The sequence below is a fragment of the Macrobrachium nipponense genome, chromosome 39, assembly GCF_015104395.2.
Source record: "Macrobrachium nipponense isolate FS-2020 chromosome 39, ASM1510439v2, whole genome shotgun sequence".
Lineage (NCBI taxonomy): Eukaryota > Metazoa > Arthropoda > Malacostraca > Decapoda > Palaemonidae > Macrobrachium > Macrobrachium nipponense.
The window spans coordinates 5,345,994-5,366,323 of NC_061099.1; the positions used below are offsets into that span (position 1 = coordinate 5,345,994).

At 48.7% G+C, this 20,330-nt stretch overlaps 1 protein-coding gene across 2 annotated transcripts in view; it reads right to left on the reverse strand.

The window, feature by feature from the left end:
* Positions 1 to 20,330, reverse strand: part of LOC135210063 (WD repeat-containing protein 35-like) — a 103,448-nt gene that overhangs the window by 16,104 nt on the left and 67,014 nt on the right. For both annotated transcript variants that reach the window (XM_064242859.1, XM_064242860.1), the window contains 4 exons: positions 20,125 to 20,292; positions 19,496 to 19,674; positions 18,253 to 18,456; positions 429 to 572 (listed from right to left, as the gene is read on the reverse strand). In XM_064242859.1, the coding sequence (XP_064098929.1) occupies positions 429 to 572; positions 18,253 to 18,456; positions 19,496 to 19,674; positions 20,125 to 20,292 (695 nt within the window). The remainder of the gene's footprint in view (positions 1 to 428; positions 573 to 18,252; positions 18,457 to 19,495; positions 19,675 to 20,124; positions 20,293 to 20,330) is intronic.

The window sequence follows — 20,330 nt, forward strand, 5'->3', positions numbered from 1 at the left end:
TTGTCATTTGTTGTCTAAAAATCCATCCAATTTAATTCTGTAACAAGATCTTCCTCTAAATGATGAATAAAATCAACTTTCCTTCCACATCAAAGAGTGCTGAAAATTAAACTTTGAAAAATGAAAGATTTTTCCATGAATGGCTCTGTGGAAATTTGGCTGAAAACTTACAATTTCATCTCCTCCTACTCCCTGCCATTTCAGTCTATGACTAAATCTTCATCCTCAAGTGTATAAATAACAATAACTACATATTTTGGTAACAATTGAAACTGAAAAGTTTAGCATTGTTTTTTATAGCTGGACCTGAGGAAATTTGACTGATAATTCTGGTAAACTCTAATTTATTATGCACAAAGGGAAACACTTTCACTGTATTTACTGAATATTCTCTTTCAACAATTAAAAAAAAAAAAAAATCATCTTACCATTTGTGCCTGTCTGCATAATAATGACCAATGTTATTAAGGGCTTCTTCCATTTTGACATCATCACCTGATGAGCCCAATTTTAAAAGCTGCACAACTCTGAACCAGTCACCAAGTTTGCGTCGAAGACTTATAGCAAGATCCCTGAAAAATAAAATCTTATTATTATTGAAGTTTCATAACTACAGACCTGCTATTCTACATATGCTACTATTCAAAATGAAACAGTTAGCATAATCATCTTGCAATGGAAGATCTCCGTAGTCTTTGCAATGTTGCTTTAGCCTACAATGCTGTCTACCTTTTACTAACTCATTTACTTTGATTTCTTCATATGCTTATTTTTACCTTTATATATGAATCTATAAGTTGGCAATGGTCTCCTTAAAAACTTAACCCCCCCCCCCCCCCATAGTTTTAATAATAAAATGATGACAGATGGTAGTCCCTTACTTAAATCACAAGCGTCAATGATGCACTCACCAAAAATGCGAAGGAACTTTTTATACAAATCAGAATTTTTTAATGAACACTATATACAGTACACATACAAATGAAGATGCTACTTGAGAGAAATGCTCTACTACAGCTCTTAGTTTTCTTGCTCAATAAGATATTGAAGTGGGAAACAATATAACATTATGTTCCTTAGAAACCAAATAAATAACATATGAATTATAAGTAAAAAGCTTGAATGACAGCAAAAAAAAAAAAAAAAAAAAAAAAAAAAAAACAAAAAAAAAAAAAAAAAAAAAAAAAAAAAAATCTGCAATCGCATGAAAGGTGCAAATTTTTTCCAGAAATAAGTCCAGAAATATACTGTACATCCTAAAGGGCAAAGGTTGTTTTTCATGGGCCTATCCTAAGCAGGTCATCTTTACTCCACAATAATTAGAACTGTGTATAATCTCTGAATATGTATAAATCAAACTTAGTTGAGATGCTAAATAAACAAAAGTCATAAAAATATAACTACAAAATAGCAATTTGTCGAAAATTGTATTTTTCCTAACTATACAAACCTGAAGTCCTTTAACAATAGGAAGGTACTTAGGGGCAGCTAAACCGGTCGTAAGCTTCGAACAAGGGGGTTCAGTAGTTAACTGCTTGTCCCGCAGTTGGCGGTCAGCTCGACTGTGAGGAGAGGAGTCACTTTGCTTTGGGCCCAGGAAAACCCAGAGTGAGGGGTGGCATGAGGTGGGACTATATGTAAAGGACCTCAGGTTTGTATAGTTAAGAAAAATACAATTTTCGACAAATTATTTGTTCCGGTACGTATAGAAACCCTTGGTCCTTTAACAATAGGAAGACTCACTTATTGGTGGGTGGAATCTGAGTCTTATGAACAGACTGGTGTTCGCCCTACCTTGGTTTCCCTCCCTACCTTGGTTCCCTCCCTGGTCGTAAGAGCAAAGGGAGGGATCCTAGCCTCTCCCCAGCTGATCGTGGTGTGCACCGCAGGATCAGTGGTCAGACCTCTGGACCTAACTTATAAGAGGGAGGCAAGCATACCTCTTATAAATAGCAATAAATGCAAGAACTAGTTCCTACTTCAAGAGCCAAGATGAAGTCATGGGTTTGTCTTTTGTTGGCGTCCACTCCCCACTTGTTGGGGAGTAGTGGATAAAAACTCCTATCCCTAATGAAAGGGATAGGATGGAGCTCTGTTGTGTAGCTTACCTGCATCGGCCTCCTGTTCAGCGTAGTGACGACCGCGGCCCTCTGCCCACAGGTAGAGGAGGAAGAACGAAGGAGGAAGAGAAGCCAGTCACACACTCTTTCAATCGTCCATTCATGCAGTCACACAAGGATGCGATGCTGTTCTGTCCGCTCGGGTGCTGGGTAGACTACACAACTTGTTGAGCAGTCACCACGGGTCCCAAGGAAAATGTGTCCAAGGACCCGTGGGTAATATCCCGAAGGTAGAAGGAAGTAAAGGTGGTCTGGTTAGCCCAAACCCCTGCCTTCAGAACCTGCGCCAGGGAGAAGTTCTTGTGGAACACAAGGGTTGGACCAATACCTCTGACTTTGTGGGCTCTCGGACGAAGGGTGCGGGTGTCGTCACTACAATCCGCCCTCCTGATCACCTCACGTAGCCAGAAAGAAAGAGTATTCTTGGAAACTTCTTTCTTGGTAACCCCGAACCAATAACGAAGAGGCGTCAACACTCAGAACTGAGTGTCCGAGTTCTCTTCAGATAGCGCCGTAGCGCCCTCACAGGACAAAGCAGCATCTCATCCGCATCGTTGTCGGTGAAGTCCTTCAGGGAGGGGATCGTGAAAGACTCGAACCGGTCGTCAGGGACCGAAGGATTCTGAGTCTTCGCTACGAAGTTCAGGACGAAATTGAGCATCACGGATCCCCATCCCCTGGAATGCTTGACGCTGAAGGAAAGACCATGAAGTTCCCCTACTCTCTTCACCGATGCAAGGCCAGCAAGAAGAGGGTCTTGAGGGTCAGATCCCTGTCTCTCTGAGTGGCCTTATAAGGGGTCTGCGAGTCAAACTCCTGAGGACGAGAGTCACATCCCACCCTGGGGGCCTGAGTTCCCTGGGTGGGCTAGACCTCTCGAAGCTCTTCATCAGGAGGGAGATCTCGAAGGAAGAAGAGATGTCCACACCTCGCAGTTTAAGGACTAGGGCCAGGGCGGCTCTGTATCCTTTAACTGCAGAGATGGAGAGGAGCTTCTCTCGGCGAAGGAAAACGAGGAAATCCGCTACCTGCTGTACAGTAGCTCTGAGAGGAGAGACCCCGTCCACGATACCAACCATAGAAGACTGACCACTTCCCCTGGTATACAGCTGCACAGGACTGTCTGAGGTATCCAGCTATCTCTGTTGCTGCGCTGCGAGAAAAGCCTCTCGCTCGCAAGAGATGGTGGATAATAGCCAGCCAGAAGACACAGGGACTCGACCAGACTGGTGGTACCGCTCTACGTGTGGCCGGCGCAGGAGGTTGTGCCAGTGGGGAATCTCCTTCGGTGTTTCGGCGAGCAGTCAGCAGGTCAACTACCAAAACAGCTTGAGGCCATTTGGGGTGCCACCAGAATCATCCGAAGTTTCAGGGTTTGATCAGCGCCCTGCTAATCACCTTGCGAATAAGACAGAACGGGGTGGGGGAAAGGCGTAAACGAAGAGGTTGTTCCCACGGGTGTTGAAGAGCGTCCCTTTGGAGCTGCCCATGGGTCCAGCACAACTGAGTTAAAAGAAAACCTGAAGTTTTCTGTTGTGCCGGGTGGCAAACAGGTCTACGACTGGATGCCCCCACAGGTTGAAGAGCCTTTCCGCCACGTCTGGGCGAAGGGACCACTCGGTTCCTATCACCTGATCCCGACGGCTGAGCTTGTCTGCTACTACATTCCTCTTGCCTGGAATGTAGCAGGCTGACATCTCTACTGAGTGAGCCACTCGTGCACCTGCAACGTCAACTGATGCAACGGAAGGGACACTAAGTCACCGTTTGTTGACGTACGCCACTACCGTGGGTGTCGTCGCTCATCAACACCACTGAGTGTCCCACCAGACGATCTTGGAACTCTTGGAGAGCGAAGAACGCTGCCTTGAGCTCCAGGACGTTGATGTGAAGGTGCTTGTCGTGATGATCCCACACTCCCGCAGCCAGCAAACTCCTCCAGGTGTGCGCCCCATCCCTCGGTTGATGTGTCTGAAAACAGCAACATCTCCCGGGGGGGGGGGGGGGGGGGGGGGGGGGGGGGGGGGGGGTGGGGGGGGGGGGGGGGGGGGGGGGGGGTGCGAAGACGCACTCTTCTTACGAGGTTCCTGCCTGTCCAGCCACCAGGCTAGGTCCTGCCTCACCTCCTCCGTAAGGGACACGGAGAAGAAGGGTGGGTCTCTTGCCTGTGACCAACACTCCTTGAGTCTACACTGGAGAGACCGCAGGTGAAGACGTCTTTGAGGAACTAACTTCTCGAGAGACGACAGGTGACCGATCACGACCTGCCACTGCTGAGCTGGCTGCTCCTATAGAGACAGGAACTGTCTTGCTGCCTCCCTGAACTTGCTGATCCGCGAATCTGCGTGTCGATCAGCATGCCCAGGTACTTCATCCTCTGCTTGGGCTCGAGATCCGACTTCTCGTAATTCACTACGATCCCCAGATCGCGGCAGAATTCGAAGAGTCGATCCCTGTCCTGTAGCAACTCCCGCTCGCAGGACTAGCCAAGTCGACACCAGCGTGAACACTCGATGACAACACCTGTGGGGCGGTTGAGAGACCAAAAACAAAGTGCCCTGAATTGGTACACTGTCCCGTCAAGGATGAAGCGGAGGTACTTCCTAGAGGATTGATGGATGGTTATCCGGAAATACGCGTCCTTCAGATCCACAGAAAGCATGAAGTCGTTCTCCCTGATGGAATCGAGCACTGATCATGCTGTTTCCATTGTGAACCGAGTCTAGCGAACGAATCAGTTCAAGGGAGAGAGATCTATCACGGGGTGCCAGCCACCCCGAGGACTTCTCCACCAGGAAAAGTCGACTGTAGAAGCCCAGCAACTGATCCCATACGATCTCCACAGCACGTTTGCTCAGCATGGCTTCTACTTCCTGCCGAAGCGCCACATCCTTGGTCGAACCAGGAACGTACGTCTGAAGATGGACTGGGTTGGAGGTGAGGGGTGGCCAAGACTCGAAGGGTAGTAAATATCCCTCCCGAAGGACGTTCACTATCCAGGTCTCCGCTCCGTAGCACTGCCAAGTTGCCCAATGGCTCGCCAGGCAGCCCCCCACTTCCGGCAGCAGGTGAGGGGGAACGCCGTCCCTAGCATTTCCCGCCTCTCTTCGGCTTCTTCCCAGATCCTCCTCGAGAGAAGGACTGGGAGGAGGGCTGGTTACGGTCGCTCCTTACCGAAGAAGTCGAAGGCAGTCTTTTCCCTCTGGGCTCCGACGAAGCAATCGTCTTAGCCGCAGAGGAAGCACTAGCTAAACTCTTGGGCTTAGCCGCAGTCGTTCAAGGTTGCCCAGCCACCTTCGAGACTGCCTGGTGTACTAAACGGTCACTCTCGTCAATGCGCCGTTGTTCCACCAAAGCGTCCACCATCTCTCTGGGGAAGAGAGAGGAGGAACTCCGCACCGGTCCGTTGCGAAGACCCAAGGCTGCCTCTCGCCCAGCCGCCCTAGTCACTTGGGTGAGAACAGCGTCCCTACGCCAAAGAACCAGGTTGGCCCACAGGTTAGCCGTCTGGTGGGCCAGGTAGGAGATGGCCCTACCTCCAGACTGGCACAGTCTCACAAAAGCCGGGTCTCCTTCAGGAGTGATGTTCCCCAAGGAGGCCGCGGTTTTCGACACTGTGAGGGACCACAGGTCGAGCCAGGAGACTGCTTGGAATGCTGCCATAGAGGTAGATTCCAAGGCAAGTGCCTCTTGCTGCGAGAACCAGAGGTTCTCCGACAGGAGCTGCTGCAGAGACACCCCCGGAGTCAGCCTAGCTAGCTCTGGGTTAACCTGTTTGGGCGGCAGAGGATCTTCCGAAGGCACATAGAAGCGCCTCTTGTCACGGTAGAGGTGGGGGAAGGAGCTTGGATGACCTACCGGACCAGAGCAAACCCTCCTGTCCGGAGACAAGAGTGTCCACCTGGCCCAGCACACTGTCAGCCAAGGCTGATCGCAGCAGACCCACCATCGTCCGGGTCCTTTTTGGGACCCCAGAATGACTCCAAACCCGACGTGGGCTCGGAAGGGGGGGAGCGGCGATCCTTCCCCGAGGTCGTTGTGCTGACGAATCAGCGCAATAGCCTCTGAGAACGACCTCTGGATCTCGGGAGTGACTGCATCCTGCGGAGACGGGCTGTGAAGCCCGTCCAGCGAGAACGCCTCCTGAGAACCTCCTCCTTCCACAGGAGGAAACCACAACAGACCCCTCATGGTCTCCTCCTGCCACTTGCGCATACGATCTGGTCAATCCGAGGACCTTGCCAGGTTCGTAGGGTGTCATGGCGGGATCGCGAGGGGCGCGATCACTCCTGATCGCCTCGCTCTTCCCGGTGTAGCCCGAGGAAGTTGAAGGGATAGGAGAGGAAGCCCTAATGCAGCCCCCCCCCCCCCCCCCCCCCCCCCCCGGGCCCACTGGCAGAACCAGTGTGCTGAGGGGGCTTGGGGGGGCTGCAGGCGATTGCCAACCCGCAGTGGCAATCGAGCTGCAGGCCTAGTCGAGCGGCTGGACTGAGAACAGCGGCGATGGTCCCGAGCGTCAGAAGAGCTGCTGCTAGTCCCCCTCTCTGCCCAGTCCCAGTGGGAGCGGCGGTCAGGGGACCGACAGAGTCCGCTGTCGCGGTGGGAGCGAGGCCTGTTCTCACGGCGCGTCACGTCACTTGGACCAGCCGAGGCTGGTTTAGGTGACCGAGGAGACCGCTTCCTTGCCTCAGCCAGCGAACGGTCTGGGACCGTCGCGTCAACCCTGGGTGCCAGCGGCTCGCCACGAGAGCGATGTCTGGCCTAGTCGGGAGTCACCTGGATGACTCCCGCCAGTCTTCCGCCCCATGTCTAGATCCTGGCGACGAGCGGACTCGGTTGCCTGGGTCTTGGGTGCACAGTCACCCGTGGGCGACTGTACACTCGGTACCTCTCACGAATGAGAGGCCGAGACAGTACCTGGCGCCAAGACGGTACCTGGCGCCGAGGCAGAACCTCTGGCACCAGGCAAGGAGGTACCGGTGTTAGCCGGTGCTCCTCCGGTCCCTGTCTTCTTCTTCCTTGCGGAAGGAGAGACAGGCCCCGTTCCCGAATGGAAACAGGAGTGTGATGGTAATTGCTTCATAGCAAAGAAAGTTAAAGGAAAGGAGAGCGCATTTTCAAGAAGTTCGGCAGCAAGGAGGCGTTAGCGCATTGTGTTGGAGGTGCCTGTTATCATGATGGTTCTAGAATCGGCAGGAGTGTTGTGGAACTCGTTGGGACGTGAGAAACGCCGCGATTTCTGATGCAATACCTCGTCTAGATTCATCTAAGAAGTTCTAGAAATCCCTGGAGTCTGTGAAGTTCGCGTAGGCTCCGGCCCCCAGAGTGCCGTATAAATACGACTGTCGTAGCAGGAGGAAGCAGAGATCGTAAAAGAGAGACTCCAGTTAGTCACAGAGATATCCTCAGTAAGAGCCACTGGTCAGAATATCAGTGAGAGATCAGCAGCAGAGATCGTCAGTGAGAGACTAGAGACGAAGGAACCGACGAAGGATCAGAAGAAAAGTTGCTCAGGAGTTGGTTGGATACTGGTCTAGTTGTCTTCAGGAGTGGACGAATTATCTCGTGTTATCTCGACGTCGAGCAGACTTCAGAGAAGAAAAGGTCCTGCTAGAGGTTTTGGGGAGTTCCTGCCTTACAAGTAGACTAGTTTCTGCAATACGGAGTCAAGAGGACGTCTGCAATCACCGTTTTCCTGTTGTGAAGCCACCGCTTCGAACTGTCAAATTGACTAGCAAGTATTTGAATTGCCTCACTGTTCCCCCAGTTCATGCAGTGTAAGATTCTATCTTTTTATGTAAATAGGAGATACCATTCTGCATTTACCTATGTTAGTAAGCTTGTAAATAAACCTTTGTTGTGTAAATGTTTCTTTCTATATTCGTATCGCCAGTTTCAACTGTTGGTGTTGAAATTTTTTTTTTTAAATTCATTTCATATCGAACCTGAAGCGGACCTCTCTCGGAGGCCGTAACATTGTGTTGACCCTTGCCAGGATATTTCGACACCGTAACAAGGAGGACCAGCAGAAGCCCCAACCTTCCCACTGGAGTGGGAAGGACCCTTAGAAGTCTCAGAGCGAGCCTTCTTAGGGGGGGAGGAGGCGACCTCCTCCTTCTTAGGCTGCGGGGCCTTGGAAGTTGAAGGGGAAGAGGCGCAGACAACAACAAAAAAGACGATGAAGATGACGACGACACCTTCCTCCTCCTCCTCTTCTCATCAGCTGACCACCGTCAGGTCTTCCATCCAGGACGGAGCCGGGCCAGTTGCCAAAGCAACAGGACCCGACTGCACCTGTCCAGAAGGACCTGGGGTGGGAGCAGCAACACCACGGGCAGGAACGACGGCGGCAGGAACTGGTACTGGAACTGGAGTAGCAGCGTGGTCAGGAACAGGAGGCGGGGCAGGAACTAGCAGCATCCTATGCACAGGAGGCAGGTCCAGTGGAGAGCTCTTAGGACACCGGAAGTCAGGGGCTGAGGCAAGAGCGGCAAACCCAGGTGGCGGCGTCACAGCTGGCATCCTCACCTCCGTCAGCAGCGTCTGCACAGCGGCTGTCGGGGTCACCGTGGCTACATGCTGTGTGTACATCAGGTGCAGCAGAGCAGCGTAGCCAGGTGTGGACACCGTCGTGGTAGTCGTGGTGATCGGGCCTTGGGTAACCGGCATAGCCCCTCTCGCCAGGTGACTCAGCAGCCCCTGAATCGTCGGTGTTCCCTGGAGCCCCAGCGAGTACCAGGCCCGGCCAAGATCATCCCCATGGCAAGCAAACCTGAAGAAGCAAAAAAGTCGGGTTAGTAAGGGGGTTGGGGGAGGGGGGACAGATCCTACCCCGAGCAAACGGAAGACCCCGAATACAGCTGAATGTCGGGGTACCTCAGCCCCCCTCCACACTCAACTAATTGAGAAGAAAAGGAACGAGATACCTCCCCCGAAGAGGAAGGCGCCATATGAGGGAGCGGAGATGAAGGGAGGAACGAAGACGACGTGTCCGTGACCAGGGAAGCAACCAGAGAATCCTCCGACGACTCCCTGGCCGGCTTACGCGGCTTCTTCCTCCCCCCATAGCGCTCCCACTGCTCCTCCATCCAAGAAACACATACTTCACAGCTCGGTGCGAGAGCAGTCGCCCTCTACACTGAGTACATACTCATGAGGGTCGACCTCAACAGAGGACGAAAGGCCCCTCCACACTTACGGCCCTCCACACCAGGGCACAATCTGCGGAATCCTCCCACGACTCCCTGGCCGGCTTACGCAGCTTCTTCCTCCCCCCATAGCACTCCCACTGCTCCTCCAACCAAGAAACACATACTTCACGGCTCGGTGAGAGAGCAGTCTCGCCCTCTACACCGAGTACAATACTCATGAGGGTCGACCTCAACAGAGGACCGAAAGGCCCCACACTTACAGCCCTCCACACCAGGGCACAATCTGCGGCTGATGGAGGGGCCAAGGGGGTCTCTCCGGTTCTCGGGATTCCATAACGAAGTCAAAATCACTGTATGAAATACAAAATACACACGTACTTACGTATATCCTTTTGCACAAACACAAAGTAAGAGAAAAAGCCAAAAAAAGAATCTTCACGCAGTGAAGCACACAAAGCATACGACGATAAGCGGGCAGAGAGGCGAAGCAACACGTCCATCCACTACCAAACCCCCTTGTTCGAAGCTTACGACCGGTTCAGCTGCTGCTAAGTACCTTCCTATTGTTAAAGGACCGAGGGTTTGTATACGTACCGGAACAAAGTTTCTATCGCAAATTGGTTAGTCCTAAAATAGCAAAAAATCACAATGTTTGTAAATTGTATTTTTCCTAACTATACAAACCTGAGGTCCTTTAACATAAGGAATGTAACATACGGCGTAGCTGGAATTACAGCCACTGAATCTTGAACAAGGTGGTTAGGCAGTAACTACCGTAGCCTGCCCAGATGTAAACACTCCACTTTGCCTGTCGGCCCAGGTTCAGATTGAGGGGTGGCATGAGGTGGGCATATCTGTAAAGGACCTCAGGTTTGTAGTTAGGAAAAATAAAATTTTTGACAAATTGTGATTTGTTCCAACACGTAATACAAACCCTCGGTCCGTTAACATAAGAAAGACGACTCACTGATTGGTGGGAGGAATCCGAGTGAGCCTCTAGAACTGACTGGAGTTCTCCGCACCTAGGCTACTCCTCCTGGTCGTTAGAGCGAGGAGGGTGCCCTGCTGCCTCTGACAACTTGATCGGAGTATAGGAGCTGCATGATCAAGAGTCAGACTTCTGGGCCTTTTCAAAATGAGTTGATGGGATCGTGACTCATCCGAAAAAGGGCTGTGAAGAATATTTGGTGTCAGACACATTAATGCAAAGTTCTGGGAAGGATTTGCATTATTGTCAGTCTCCTTCCTCCCCTTGTTAGAGAAAGGAGCAGGATTGCTTCTATGATTCTGATAAGAAACATAAAAAGGATGCTCTATGTGTAAGCTTACCGCAACAATCGTCCGACCAGCAAGTGTGAGTTCGAGACCTATCCTCAACCCGAAGGTCGAGAAATGGAGGGACGAGGCGTGGAAGGGGGAGAGCCAGTCACTCTCACATCCTTCTTACCTCTACAACTGCGCACCATGGACGAGATGCAACTTGTCCTCTTGAAGGAGCTGGGTAAGTAAACACATCTTGCAAGCATCCACCTCCCCACTGGTCCAGGGAATGAGGTTCCAAGGACCTCTGGGCAGTCGAAGGGAAGGAAAGAAAGATATGGTAGCAATGATCCCCCCATCTTCCTGTCCGACATATTCTTTGGAGTGATGTCCAGTACCCGTCTACTGGTCTATCCATCTGCAGCGAAGTCTCTCGCAATCTCTTATCCCACTGCGGCGAAGTCTCTCACGGTCTCATCGTCTCCGTATGGATAAACACACCGACACTCCATGGTGGGTGTTGATAGTTATGGGTACTGCACCATGCCAGTAGGACAAAGTAATGACTGATCTGGATCAACCGATACAAAGTCCACAGCATTGCTCATGACGGTCTCGGACGCTTCGACAGCTGCCGACTGACTGCGTTCGGTTGTGTGAGGCGATTAGTCCATGCATCCGAGGCGTAGTCACGTGACCCTCGCCTTTTGAGGGGTTATGCCGAGAGACCATACAAATCGTCTATCTGTTGCCACCGACGCTGGAAGGCGAGATGATGATTCTTTCAAGGAATGTGATCAACAAGACTAAAGTCAATTGCCATCTAGAGACCGAGATCCCTGATGGTAAGACAGAAGTTCTCTTAGTAGTTGAATCTCAACTAAGGAGAAAACAATTACTAGTGCCATTGAAGACAAAGGTGATAGGTGAATGCAGACCTATACGTCTTCACAGCTGAATCGAGAGTTAACTCAAGATTCTGAACGTAGAAAAGTCCCGCCGATGACACCAACCCGTGAAGATGGCTTAATCCCTGCTGTTTTACACAGGACTGAAAACGCTAAACTGCTACTTCATTGCTGTTCGTTGAGAAGTCAAGAGTTACAATGAAAGCGGAGCGCTTTCCAGTGATGAAAACACAGGGATTGTACTGCCTGAAGAACCGCTTCTCATGGGCTGGATGAAGGACATCTTCTTCCCAGCTTATCCAGGGAGGACATCTATATACTTGGAAGTAGAACAGGCAATGTCTTCCGTTATACATCTACAATTCGGGGTGGACTAAGAACAATTGCACACCTACGAATACAAGATTATTTAGAAGACAAACTCGGATGTCTGAAGAAATCATTCCGCGGCATTGCAGCAGCAGGTGCGATGCAGCGGGAGACTAGGCTACAGACTTCTTTTACCGTGCAGTAAAAAGAAAGATGATACCAAGTCTAGTGAGATATCTGTCTGAAAATTCTTGCAACGTCAAAGGCGATGCAGTAGAGATGGTCATCCACGTATTCGAGAATTCCAGCCAACCAGAGACCTAAGTCTGTGGTTGCCAGGCAGAGATTCGGTTTGGTATTCAATCATCGCAGAGGAGAGAGACAATATCCAACCGTACTATCTCAGAGAGCCAGCTGGTACTGGACAGCGGCAGGCAGGGCTGGCAGGCAGCCCATACACCGCTAGCCCTCGCTCACTCGTCATCCTGAGTTGCCAGGTAATCCATTTCAAGAAGGAATGCGTTCGGCTAGAACCATCAAGCGCAAAAAAAATACGCTCGAGCATTTGCATATACCGTATATTTCGGCGTATAAGTCGACCGGAAGATAGGTCGACCCCCCAATTCTGAGTAAATTTTTATGATTTTAACTAATATCGGGTATATTAGTCGACCTATAAAATGTGAGGCCAACAGTACGCTCAAAATAAGCAGCAGGGTAAAACGTATCATATAAACTAACCTGAATGTTATTACGGTACATATGTTGCTCGACTTACCATAAGAAATACAGGTAATATACTCGGTATATTAACAAATCTGTGTAATATATAAAAGATGAATACCAGCAAATATGATTAGAAATGACGAAACGAAAGATACGTTTCTCGAGTGTAATGTAAACAAACAAAGCGCTAACTAACGCTGCATAAGAGCCTACGTATATATGTATGTACAAACTGCCACTCAAGTTAATGTTTTGATTGGGTTGTTAAAACAACGTGTCGGTATTCTATTATTGTGTTGGAATATTCCTTGACCATTGGTTCTTCTATGGCATAAACAGGTTCATGAAACCGTGAATTATAATTTGTTTGATGCATTGTTTAATTCAAGTGACGATGACTCAAGTCATTTTGAAGGATTTTAAATACATATTTACTATTAAATACAAATTTTTTTTATTTTATTTAAAGTGATAAATAAAGATTTCATACCATAAATGTTTTTGAACAATACCCCGGTAAATACAAAACTGTCAGAGTGAACGCATCCTTCTCAATTTACTGTACTACAAATGCTACGCAATGTTTACACTTGCTGTGCGATTGGGGTTTCTTCAAGTTACTTTTTTAATTTAAGGTAATGGATGTTCTAATGTATTATTATTGCCGTATTACAGTGTGAAATGTTTTTAATATGTGCTGGTATTTACATACATAGTTACCTCAACAAGGCTGTCATTATTATTAGCCAACTCTAAAGCCTGGATTCCTGTACCGATATGCCAAAATAATAAAGATTCACTTTTTGTTACCGATAGATAAGTCGACCCCCTAATTTTGGCATGATTTTTTGGGGCTAAAGGGTCGACTTATACGCTGAAATATACGGTAATCAAAACAGATTTCGGTGAATGCAAACGCTGTGGTGTTGTTGTTGTAACAATACCATAATTATCTCTAAATCAAAACTGGTAACTCCTGGGAGGTTTGCAGGGCAGTCCTGAGTTGCAGTTCAATTAAGAAGATACTCTTCGTCTCGGTCACAACCCGTAGAGTTAACGACGGTATGTGCCTACACCTCAGCCAATTCAACTGATAACAGAAGCATGTCGTGAGGGCAATATACGTAGTATATTTGTAGGTTCCTGTACATAGACCTCCATCCTAAATTCTCTTCCATTCGAGGAACAAGAATAAGGACTGGAAGCCGACACCCTTCATTCTCTAATGAAGAGAGCAAAGGTGAAGTTTTCCGGAAGGAAGACTTCTATAGTGATAACAGGATACCAAAGACGATAGTTCAAGCCGAACTGGATGTTCCCATCCGTTCTTCTCTATCCCGGGGTTGGCCGCCTACTGAGGCAACGGACCGTCAGGTCCATCCAGGCTGAGCCCCTCCCGAGATATTCTTCCTTCAGCAGCAGTACTTCCCTCGAATGCTAGAAATTTCAGGAATTCGAGCATTCGGCAAGATTCCCGATTATCGTAGAAACAATTATCTGGGATTCTCGTCTCGCCCACTCTGGACCGTCGTTTTGCCCAAGTGTTTGCAGATTGTAGAAGACCAGAACACTCGAGAGTGCTAGAAACTCCGAAGAATTCTAAGCGCTCGGCGAAATCCCCCCAAATTCGTCAGACAATCATCGGGTGTGGTCCTCTCCAATTCCCGTAGAAATCGAGGATAGGTCAAGATCCTTCCTCAACGACGGGGACTTACAACCGGAAGGACCCGAAGGTCCTTCCAGGAACGCAGTGCCCGACGTGGAATCCTACGGAGAACGCTCTGCAGGATCCCTCCCCTTCCCGTCGCAGCCATAGGGAGAGAGGGAATCGGGGAGGAAGATTGGACACTTGCTCGCCTTCCCTGCAGAACTAGCAGTCAGAGAATTGAGTACGGGCAGCCATCACCGTGTGGTGATGGCCGCTCCAAGTCTAGGAAAATGTTACAGTCTGGAGAAAATGTTTTCCCGAGGAGGGTTACGAACTCGTACTGTAAGCTAAACGTTTGCCGCCACCGTGACCGTCGTCTGGGTGGGGCTGAGCGAGCACCTGACAGGAGGGAGCAGATACCATCCTCCAACGTGTCCCAGTCGTCGTCGAGGTCGAAACCTCTCAAGAGGACCGAAGGGGGAGCCCACCCTGGTCTCTGCATGCGTGGTCCAGCGGAACCGTCACGTGAACAGTGGTGATAGTCACTCCGAGACTCAGGGAAGCGTCATCGTCCTCGCCAGCCCCCATGATCTCCTCCAACCACTTGAGCGAGGATCTGTTGGTCCCAAGACCGAACCAGCTCGTGGACAGAACATAAGAAGTGCATTCATCACTGTCACTCCTGTTCGCCTCATTCCTCCCGGTGTAGCCTGAGGAGGTTGAAGGGACGGGTGAGGGAGACCTGATGCTCCTACCCTACCTATTAGCAGAACCAGTAGGCTGGGAGACTGCAGGCAATCATCAACCCACGGTGGCGATCGAGCTGCAGGTCTGAACCAGCAGTCTTCTTCTGGAGAAGCGCTGGACCAAGGAACAGAGCGTCGGTCTCTTGCGTCAGGGGAGCTGCTACGAGCGCTCCTCCCATGCCTACCAACAGAACCGGTAGGCTGGGAGGACTATAGGCAATCACCAACCCACGGTGACAATCGAGCTGCTAGTCTGGACTAGCGTTCTTCTTGCGGAGAAGCGCTGAACCAAGGACGGAGCGTCTGTCTCTTGCGTCAGGAGAGCTGCTATGAGCGCTCCTCCCCTGCCTACCAGCAGAACCGGTAGGCTGGGAGGACTGCAGGCGATCACCAACCACGGTGGCGGTCGAGCTGCAGGTCTGGACCAGCGGTCTCCTTCCGGAGAAGCGCTGGACCGAGGACGGTAGTGTCGGTCTCGTGCGTCACGGGAGCTGCTTACCAGTCGTGCGAGCTGTCCAGTCCCGGTGGGTGGGAGCGACAGTCAGGCGAGGCTGGACCAAGTCCAAGCGAGGCTGAACCAGGGCCAGGTAAGGTTGGACCAGGTCCAGGTGAGGCTGAAGCAGGTCCAGGCGAGGTTGAACCAGAACCAGAACCAGGCCAGGCCAGGCTGGACCAAGTCCAGACAAGGCTGGACCAGGTCCAGGCAAGGTTGAGCCAGGTCCAGGCGAGGCTGGACCCAGTGGCCAAGGGGGCGGAGCCTCTTCCCAGCCTTGCTACATGAACGGTCTGGTGGGAACGTCACGTCAACCCTGGGAACCGGTAGATCGCCGCAAGAGCGATCGCTGCCTGGGGGCGGAGTTGCCTGAGCGACTGCCACCAGTCTTCAGCTCCATGCCTGGACCCTGGCTGCACGGTCACCCGCGGGCAACCGTACACTCGGTACCTCTCGCAAACGAGCGGCTGAGACGGTACCTGGCGCCGAGGTAGAACCTCTGGCACTAGGAGAGGAGGTACCGGTGTTAGCCGGTACCCCTCCGGTCCCAGTCTTCTTCTTCCTCGCGGAAAGGAGAGACGGGCACCGTTCCCGAAGGAAACAGGAGGACCAGCGGAAGCCCCAACTGTCCCACCGGAGTGGGACAGACCCTTAGAGGTCTCTGAGGGCGCGACTTCTTGGGGGGGGAGAGAGAGAGAGAGAGAAGGAGGAGAGAGGAGGGAAGAGAGAGGACGGAGGAGAGAGGTTGAGAAGAGAGAAGAGATGAGGAGAGAGGGAGACGAGAGAGAGAGAGAGGAGAGAGGAGAGAGAGAGAAGAGAGAGAGGGAGGAGAGGATAGAGAGAGAGTCGATTGAGAGAGAGGAGAGAGAGGAGGTGGCTACCTCTTTCTTCGGCCGGGGGGCCTTGGAAGTCAAAGGGGAAGAGGCGGCAGAAGACGACGGCGACACCTTCCTCTTCTTCCTGGACTTCCTCTTCGCCAGTTTCCTCAGGACAACCGACAGGTCCTCCAACTGCACCTGTCCGGAGGGACCTGCAGGGAGCAGCAGTGGAGAGAACGCTCCCTCGAGGAGGGTTACGAAATTCTTACCTGGCAGGTAAAGTGTCTGCTAACTCCGAGAGTGATCGGTTGCGGACCGAACACGACCGTCGTCTGGGTGGGGCTGAGCGTGCACCTGACAGGTGACAGCTGATACCGTCCTCCGACTCTTCCAAGTCCTCACCGAGGCCAAAACCTCTCTGAAATTAAGGGATTAATTAAGAGGTGGCTGGATGGCCTGCTTCCACCGGTCTCTGCGTGCATAGACCCGCAGGAACGTCACATCAACCCTGGGTACCGGACGATTGCTCTCGCCGGTGTGGCAACAGTCACCCGAGCAACTCCTACCATCTTCCGCTCTGTGCCTGGGTCCTGACACGGTGAGCGTACTACGCAGTCTGGACCTTGGCTGCCCGGTCACCCGCCTACGTGACCGCACACTCGGTAACGCTCGTAAGCGGGCAGCCGAGACAGTTTCCCAGTCTGTAGGTGAAACCTTCGGAACTGGGAGAGGAGATACCAGCGGTGGCCGGTACATCCATAGTCCCCGTCTGCTTCCTCCCCGAGGAAGGAGAGACGGGCCCCATTCCTCGAGGAACACGAGGACCAGCGGAAGACCCACCTGTCTCACCGGAGTGAGACAGACCCTTAGAAGTCCCGTGACGAGACTTCTTAGGGGGGGAAACCACCTTCTCTTTTACAGCAAAGCCTTAAAAGTCGAAGGGGAGGAGGCATGAAGATATGATGATCTCGAAGAGGAGGATGACGACACTTGACGAGCTCTCTCTCTTAGATTCCTCCGAATTCTACAGACTTCTACCATCAGGAGTAGATAAAACCTCACAGGGCAGCGCATCAGCTTTGCCCAGTGACATAACTCCTGGGTAGTAGTGGTAATGAATATGATTATCAGCAGAGGATAAGTACACACACTCGAGGATCGGTAAGCAACATGCTACGAGTCATAGGTACAATTCCAAGGTTAGGATAACCAATACGAAGAGCATCCAACCAATACTGCTGAAAAGACAATCACCACTAGTCTGTAAAAATAAGGAAAAAATATTAAAGTAATGAGGATACTCCTCACACATCCAAGGGTGCCGCCCTCCGAAGTGAGAGGAGATCCCCAAACATCAGCACCGCACGCCCATCCTTCTACCTTCTTCCAATAGTAAGTGAAAGGAAGGAGAAGAGAAATTACCATAACAACAAAACACGAACAAACCTTTGAAGTTTCCTCAGTAATTCCCAAGCGTAAGCGTAATTTCCGGATCAATACATATCCCATTACAGGATCAATATCACTTACGTCAAGTACATGTCTCGTCCTCAAGTTAAATACATATCTCGTCCTCATGCAGGTCTGAGCCAGTGTTAAAGGGCTAAAGAATGTAAATAATATGTTGGCATACCTTAGCCGCCGACTCTTAACACAAGTAGAGGGGGCGGTTACAAAGCTATCACAAAAGTGGGTTTGTATATTAATTGAAAAACAAGGACAAACCTTTGTTTAGTATTAATATCAAACACTGTATATGCATAATTATTTAAAATACAAAAATAAACCAAAAGGATCCCACTGGGAAAAAAGACAAAAAACCAGTCAGCTGGAGCTCAAAAACACACGTCTTCATCGCAAGACGGCCGAAAGCAAAGTGGTGGAGGTTTGTTACATCCGGCAGATTAGCTTGCCCCACGGTAGTTACTGCCTAACCACCTTGTTCAAGATTCAACGGCTGTAATTCCAGCTACGCCGTAAGTACATTCCTTATATTAAAGGACCGAGGGTTTGTATTATGTGTCGGAACAAATATGTATACAAACACACTCACAGACACGAATACATCCTTACCGTCTATCTACCTCCAGGTATAACTTCTCAGCCTCATCAAAATCTTTAAAGTAAGCTGCTACCTCTGCTTTTCGCAGGGTTTCATTCTGAATATTTGATATCCTCTTGACAAGCTGGATACCTGGATAATCCTTACACCTCACAAAAGCTGCTTCTGCATTTTTGAGGTCCTGTTTTTCCAAGGCAGCTTCAGCTAGTAGGCGCCTGAAGAAAACAAAAGTGCTAACTAGAGAAAATATTAAATATCTACATTACATACTGTAAAACACTTCTTTCAAATATCGACCTAAGAATTACTGTTCCAGCTTAACAGAAAGGTGGAGTGTTGGCCCAACATTAAGTTTAAGATTAAACCCATGAACTGATATTGGAGAGAAGTTTGAAATGCTATTCCGAGATCATCTTTCACAGATACGTATAGAAAGCAGAATTAAAGCTTTAAATCAAATCCAAAAATAAATTAGACTGTGTTATAAAATATTATGGTTGGTTTTGCATGTGGGATGATTCAATTTAACAGATTCTTCTACTGCCATGATGACTTCTATGAATTGTGATTCAAGGATATAAATTACGCAACAAATTCTCCTTAGGTAGTCAGTGACCTAATGGACAAGGCATCAGACTTAGAATCAGAAGGTAGTAAGTATGAATTCTGTTGCAGTCAGTGGGATGAGAGCCATTTTTAATAGTTTTTATATTCATCTTTCCCAACTCTTTACCAGAATATCAGTCACTAAGGAAGATGGACAACAAAAGGTAAAAAGACTACAGTAAAGCATTTTTTAAAATAAAAATAGGTATTGATGATAATGTTGTATATAATAAAAAAATGACAAACACACAGATGATGATGACAATAATGACAGCATATAGTATTATTCGACACATATTGAAGAATAATAGAAATAATAGAAATGAAGTTAATAACAATGGTACAATTCTAATTTTCGACAGGATCTGAAAAATCAATAAGAACATTTAGCATTGCCTGCTAATCATGTGTTATTCCTGTATTCATATACATATATATGTATATGTAAATACAAATCTACGTAACTACGTTAACTATTACAACCATTGCTAATATATACACACATTTCTATTCAAGGTTCAACCTCACTGAAGTTTTTACTGGAAAAATTCTAAGCTAAAATTGTGTGCGCCTTCAATACATATACATCTTAAATGCTAACAAAAACTAATGATTTTACTTCAAAATCATAAGTGAAGCAGCATTTACCATAATCTTGGATGTGGGTTTTCATCAATAAAAGCTGCAGCATCCTTCACAGACACTTTCTCCAGTAAGTCACGTGTATCTCTAAGACTTTTCACTTCTAAGGTAAGCAAATGATCAGTAGTTGGAGCCTCTGGTTCACGCATAACCTCATCAAGCAAAACAGCCTTTATTTCCAAGTCCTGAAAGCAAAACAAACCACTTCAAGAAAATCTTCTCTGCCATCCATCTTACATCAAGGTGGTGATGTGTACTTGTAACATACAAAATCATGTTATGGACAAATCAGTTAAAGATAAAGATTAATATTAATAATAAACTGTCTAACTTGGCGACTAGATTTCTTTGAAATAAATACATTGGGCTTTATTCAATATATATTACAACTTATGATCTACTAACCAGATAAATTGGAAATAGTGGACTCTGACAAAATTTCATTCAGTGCTTTGTTTAAAATACTATGTAGATGTTAATTGTTGATTGTAGACTGGACAATCATAGAAATATCTTAAATTGCTGTTGCTGTTCTTCTGTAGTTCTCTGTATATATATAAATAAGTGCGCCCAAATTGAAAAAAATGTGGCATTATTTTTTTGTTTGTATATGTTTATACAAAAAGATTACTTACCTGGAAACTACAAAGATATCCTGAGCTTGCAATAGGTTCTTCTGGATCCATATTACGAAATACATACATGCGAGTCTTTTCCATCATGGCAAAGAGTTCAGTGTTGTCCTGAGCCCAACACATATCCCAAACATCTTTACGTTCAAATTTCAGGATGGAGCCCATCACCTATAATATATGTTCCAAAATAATGCTAAGTATTACAC